At 64.2% G+C, this 5,005-nt stretch overlaps 1 protein-coding gene across 1 annotated transcript; it reads left to right on the forward strand.

Annotated features, from left to right (window-relative positions):
- Positions 1 to 335: 335 nt before the first annotated feature.
- Positions 336 to 4,776, forward strand: H696_02789 (hypothetical protein; the record flags this gene model as incomplete). Its single annotated transcript, XM_009496688.1, has 9 exons — positions 336 to 1,175; positions 1,354 to 1,476; positions 1,603 to 1,756; positions 1,829 to 2,211; positions 2,317 to 2,578; positions 2,712 to 2,791; positions 2,882 to 2,980; positions 3,267 to 3,721; positions 3,870 to 4,776. The coding sequence occupies 9 exons, from the start codon at positions 336 to 338 to the stop codon at positions 4,774 to 4,776; spliced, it is 3,303 nt and encodes a 1,100-aa protein (XP_009494963.1).
- Positions 4,777 to 5,005: the final 229 nt, after the last annotated feature.

A 5,005-nucleotide genomic window follows, 5' to 3' on the forward strand; every position in this document is an offset into this window, starting at 1 on the left:
ATCTCTCTGGCGGGGCCAGTTTGCCCATTTGTCAGGAACCTTCAGGAGGCCTACAACCAGCCGGGGGTGCCCTACCATCAGACACCGGCACCCTCCCTCCCCCTCCTCCCTCCCCCTCCTTCCTCCTCGCTCTCCTCCCCCCCTGTCTCCTATCGCATTTCTCCCCATCCGCCGCTGTCTCTCTGTTGTCCTCCTGCCCGCGCTGCCCTGGTCGCCCGCTGCGCATCGCCTTAACGGCGCCCCCTCACGCTACTCGGCTTCACCTGCCCCCTATCCCTGTCTTTGCTCCTCTTCTTCCCCCCCCCCCGCTCCCGCCTCCACGAAGCCCGCCTGTCATGAAGAAGGGTAAGAACACCGCTGTTGCGAGCAAGGCATCCCCGGCCGCCGTCGCTCCGGCCACCATCGATGTTGAGGCCGATGGGGCCAAGCGCACCCGCCGCACGCGCGCCTCCACTGCGGCCGCGGCCGCCGCTGCCGCCGCCGCCGCTGCCAAGTCCACTGAGGAGTCGACTCCCTCCAAGAAGGCTGCCTCCCTGGTCAAGGGCACTGCGTCCCAGAGCAAGTCGCCTGCCGCCAAGAAGACTGGCGTTCCGGCCGGCAAGAGGGCCGCCAGCAGGAAGGCTCCCCAGGAGTCGGCTGATGTGACGATGGTCGATGCCGATGCCGATGCCAGTTCGCCGACCGAGCAGAAGCCTCGCAGGTCCAACCGCAAGGGTCCTCGCGGCTCCAAGGCTGTCCCGGGCCCTCGCAGCGCCCACGCCCAGCAGCGCCTTCAGCGCCGTCACCAGCTCCAGCAGCAGGCCGTCCTCCCCAGCGGCTTCAAGGTCCCCGGCTTGGCCAACCCGAAGTTTGCCGACCGGCGCCTTTCGACATTGGAGCGCTTCCAGCGTCTGAGCCGCGTCGTGGTGTCAGCCGTCCCTCGGAAGTCGCTGCAGCGCGCCGCTGTGGCCGGTGGCGCCCCCGTTGGCCCTCGTGCTACCCAGCGCCGACTTTCGCTGTCTTCCGGCTCTGCAGATGCCACGCGGACCGTCTTCCACCGGTGCCTCTTCTACCGTCTGCAGCCGTCCGAGATCCGGACCCTCTGCTGGTCGCCGGATGGCCGGACACTCGCTGTCCTCCGTGGTGATGGATCGATCGGCTTCTGGACCGAGCGTTCGCAGTGGTATTGCGAGAAGGTGCGTTTCCCGCATCTTTCTTCCCCCCCCGTTTGTCCCGATCCTCGTTTGTTTCTCGACCGGAGCTCCCGTGCCCTTGGGTCTTTTTTTCCTCTCTCTCTCTCTCTGGTCAGCATCCAACTCATGCCCCTCTTCCTTGGCCCCTCCCCGCGGCCCATTCCCCCGGCCCCATTGGTAGTCCATCAACGGTGGCACCAGTCGCCAGCACAACACCATGGCCTTCTGCCCGTCGGGCCGTTTCTTCACCGGCGCCTTCACCGGCCAGCTGACCGAGTGGGACCTCCTGACTCTGACGCCAAAGGTGCGAAGCTCCAGTCCCCAGTCCCCAGCCCCCCCCTCCCCCCCTCCCCTTGCCGGTTTCGCCTGACACATGGGAGGATGGCCCGCTAACCCTTCGACTCCTTCTCCTGGGGGGCTCTCCTCGCAGCGCGTGTCCGACTCCTATGGCGGTCCCATCTGGTCTCTGGCTGTCAACTCGACCGGCACCGAGCTGGTGGCCGCCTGTGATGATGGCTCGACTCGCCTCTTCGACATTTCGGATGACCGTCTGCAGTACTCGCGCGCCTTCGAAAGCCAGAACCGTGCGTAGACCCCCCTCCATCCGCCCCGTACTCCGCAAACGCACACCCTTCATCCCTAACCCGAGTTTCCAGACCGTGCCCTTTCTGTTGCCTGGCATTCCTCCGATAAGGTTGTCGTCGTCGGTACTTCGGCCGGTGTCATCAAGAAGTACAACGCCGTCACTGGGCGCTTGGTGTTCAGCGCATCGGTTCCCAAGAACAAGGCCGACGTTCGTGTCTGGAGTGTCCACATGCTGACCGATGGCACGATCATTGCTGGTACCTCGACCGGCCACGTCCTGTTCTTCGACGGCCAGACTGGCATCCTCAACCAGACCATCCAGACCCATGAGGCGGATGTCCTCTCGATTGCTGTGTCCAAGAGTGGCGACACTGCCTACGCCTCCAGTGTCGATTCCAAGGTGGTCGAGCTGAAGCGCTCCCAGAGCAACTCCTCCCAGAGCATCGACCTGTCGGTGCGTGGCGGGCTTTCTCCAGCCTTGCTCCCCCCCCCCCCCTCCCCCTTCTCCTTCGCACACGTGCTTTCCACGCTCCGGCTTCTTTGACTGACCGAAATGCAGTTCGAGTGGGTCCACTCTGCCAGCTCTCGCATCCACTCGCACGATGTCAACGCTCTGGCCCTGCGCCCCCAGGCGGATCTGCTGGCCTCTGGTGGTGTGGACACCCAGATCATCCTGACCAATGTGGCCAAGTTCACCACGCAGGACGTCGTGCGGATCTCCCCCTTCGACACCTTCCGCACGCACATTCAGGTGGCTCCGGAGGCGCGCCTGGTCCTCCTGACTTACCCGCACAGCGTGGCTGTGCATGCTCTCCGCTCGGGTGCGTGCTCGGCCTTCTCGCACTTGAATGCGTCGTTCCTCCTTCTCGCCCTCTTTGGATCTCTTCTTGCATCCACGCCACGCGCTCCATCGGCCCTAATATCCTCTTCCTCTGCCCGCCTCGGTGCTCGTAGCCGACGATGCGGGCCAGGTTGTCCGCACTTCTGCCAAGGAGGATTTCGAGGAGGAGAAGCTGATCGAGATTTCGCTGAAGGTGCGTACACTTGCTCGGCCGTCGGGGGGGGGGGGGGGGCGCTTCACTTTAGCCTGTCGGTCTCTGACACGCCTGTTTTCCCCATCGCAGCGTCACTTGATGATCCAGTCGGCTGCCATTTCGGCCAATGGCAAGCTGATCGCCATCGCCGATGGCGGCAAGCTCCGTCTGTACTCCCTCGGCGAGTCGGTGCGCATCGCTTTTTACCTTTCTCTTTTGCTGCGACTTTTCCGCGATCTTCTGACCCCCTTTATCATGCTTCCTTTCTCCCTTTCTCCCTTTCTCCCTCTCTTCTCCCTCCCTCTCTTCTCCCTCCCTCTCTCCCTCTCTTCTCTCTCCCTCTCTTCTCTCTCCCTCTCTCCCTCTCCCCCTCTCTCCCTCTCTCCCTCTCTCCCTCTCTCCCTCTCCCCCTCCTTCTCTCGCTCCGTCACTCTTTGTCTTCTTCCACGTTTCGGTGGCTCGGCGACTGGGGCAGACTCATCACCGGCTGTCGGCGGCGCCGCTGACTCTCAACCTGCCTGCTGAGATGCACGCCGTCACGCGGGTGCACTTCACCGCGCATGAGACCCCTTATCTGGTTGCCACCTCGGCTGATCGGGTGTTCTCCTTCAGCATCCAGGAGGATCGCCTGCTGGGGTCGGCCCGCCTGAGCGCGCTGGCCCCGGCCGCTGTCGGGTCGGTCCCGCAGGGCACCATCCACACGGTGACCAGCTCGCCGACTGGGCATCTCGTGGCTGTCGGTGATTTGGCCAACAACATCCATGTCTTCCAGACGACCACTCTGCAGCATCGGGCCACGCTGCCGGTCTTTGAGAGCCTACATACGGCCACCGGCTTCACGGCCGATGGCAACCACCTGGTGGTGGCTACGGCTACGGTGACTGTTTACATTTTCGAGATCGGCACCTCGCAGCTGACACACTGGTCTCGGTACGCACATGCATGCACATGTGACATGCTGTTGTCTCCTCTCTGGCGCCCCCCCCCCCCCACACACTCACACTCACACTCACACTCACACTCACACAAACTCTTTGCCCCCTGGCCCTCCCTCCCTTCTCTCCCCCCTGTCTTTCAGACTCAACTCTGTCCGTCTCGGTGGTCCCTTCCTCAAGCGCGAGAACCTGGTCCGGTCGATTTTGATCGATCCAAAGCGCCCGCAGACCGTGGTCCTGGCGTCGCTCTTCAACCTGTGGCGCTTCTCCCCGCGGGGGTCGGTCCGGTCGAAGCTGTCGCGCACGACGCCGGCCGCCGCGGTGACGGCCAGCGCCCCTGGCTCCGATGCTCCCGCCTCGCCGCTGAATGTGTCCAATCTGCATGAGCTCCAGCAGGCGCTGGTCTTCACACTGACCATGCAATCGTTTGATGCCGATGAGAAGGTGGCTGTGGCCGAGGCGCAGCTTCAGCAGGCCACTGAGGCTGCTGGGGAGTTGGCCACCCGTCTGGCTGCCCTGCAGGGGGATCCCGATGTCCCGAAGTCCCGAGTGCAGGAGGTCCAGGCTGAGCTGGATGTCTTGCAGCAGAAGATCGCCAGCCAGAGCGAGCGCCTGCAGGGGCTGACCCTGATCGCTCAGGAGGCCCTCAAGGCCAAGAATGTGGCCCTGGGTCAGGCGAAGCATGATCAGTGGCTGCACCAGCGCCAGCATAACTCGCCGAACAACATGCCCGGCAAGCGCCAGCGCGGGACCAATGGCTCGGCCTCCCTGACGTCCGGGCTGTCCCCCTCGCTGCAGGCGTACCTGACGGCCATGCCGCCGGATGCCCTGCGCACGCAGCTGGATTCGCTGTTGGCTTCGGTGTTCAGCAATCCGGTCGGCTGCATGGAGCGCAAGTCCCCGCTCCTGGGGGCGTGCTTCCTTCCGAGCACCGGCGCCAGCGGCCCCGTGGCCGAGGCATCGGAAATGGTCCTGGTCGAGCGCTCTGGTCTGGCGGTCAAGCTGGCCTTGCCTGGTGCCCTGACGCGCAAGCGCTTCGGTCGCAAGTAGGACCGCCTCACCGCCGTTGTACAAAAAGGGTACCAGGAAGCTGGCGAGAGAGCGAGAGAGAGAGAGAGAGAGGAAGGGAGGGGGGGGGGGCGGACTAAGATTCCCCCCTTTGTTGATGTTCATGTCCCCAATGTCCTCCTGTCCCTCCCTCCCGGCTGCCCGTGTCACAGTGCTCCGGCGTGCGTGTGTGGGTGTGCGCGTGTCACAGGGAGTCCCTCCCTCTTGGGAT

This window comes from Fonticula alba (genome assembly GCF_000388065.1).
Source record: "Fonticula alba strain ATCC 38817 unplaced genomic scaffold supercont2.4, whole genome shotgun sequence".
Classification (NCBI taxonomy): domain Eukaryota; order Rotosphaerida; family Fonticulaceae; genus Fonticula; species Fonticula alba.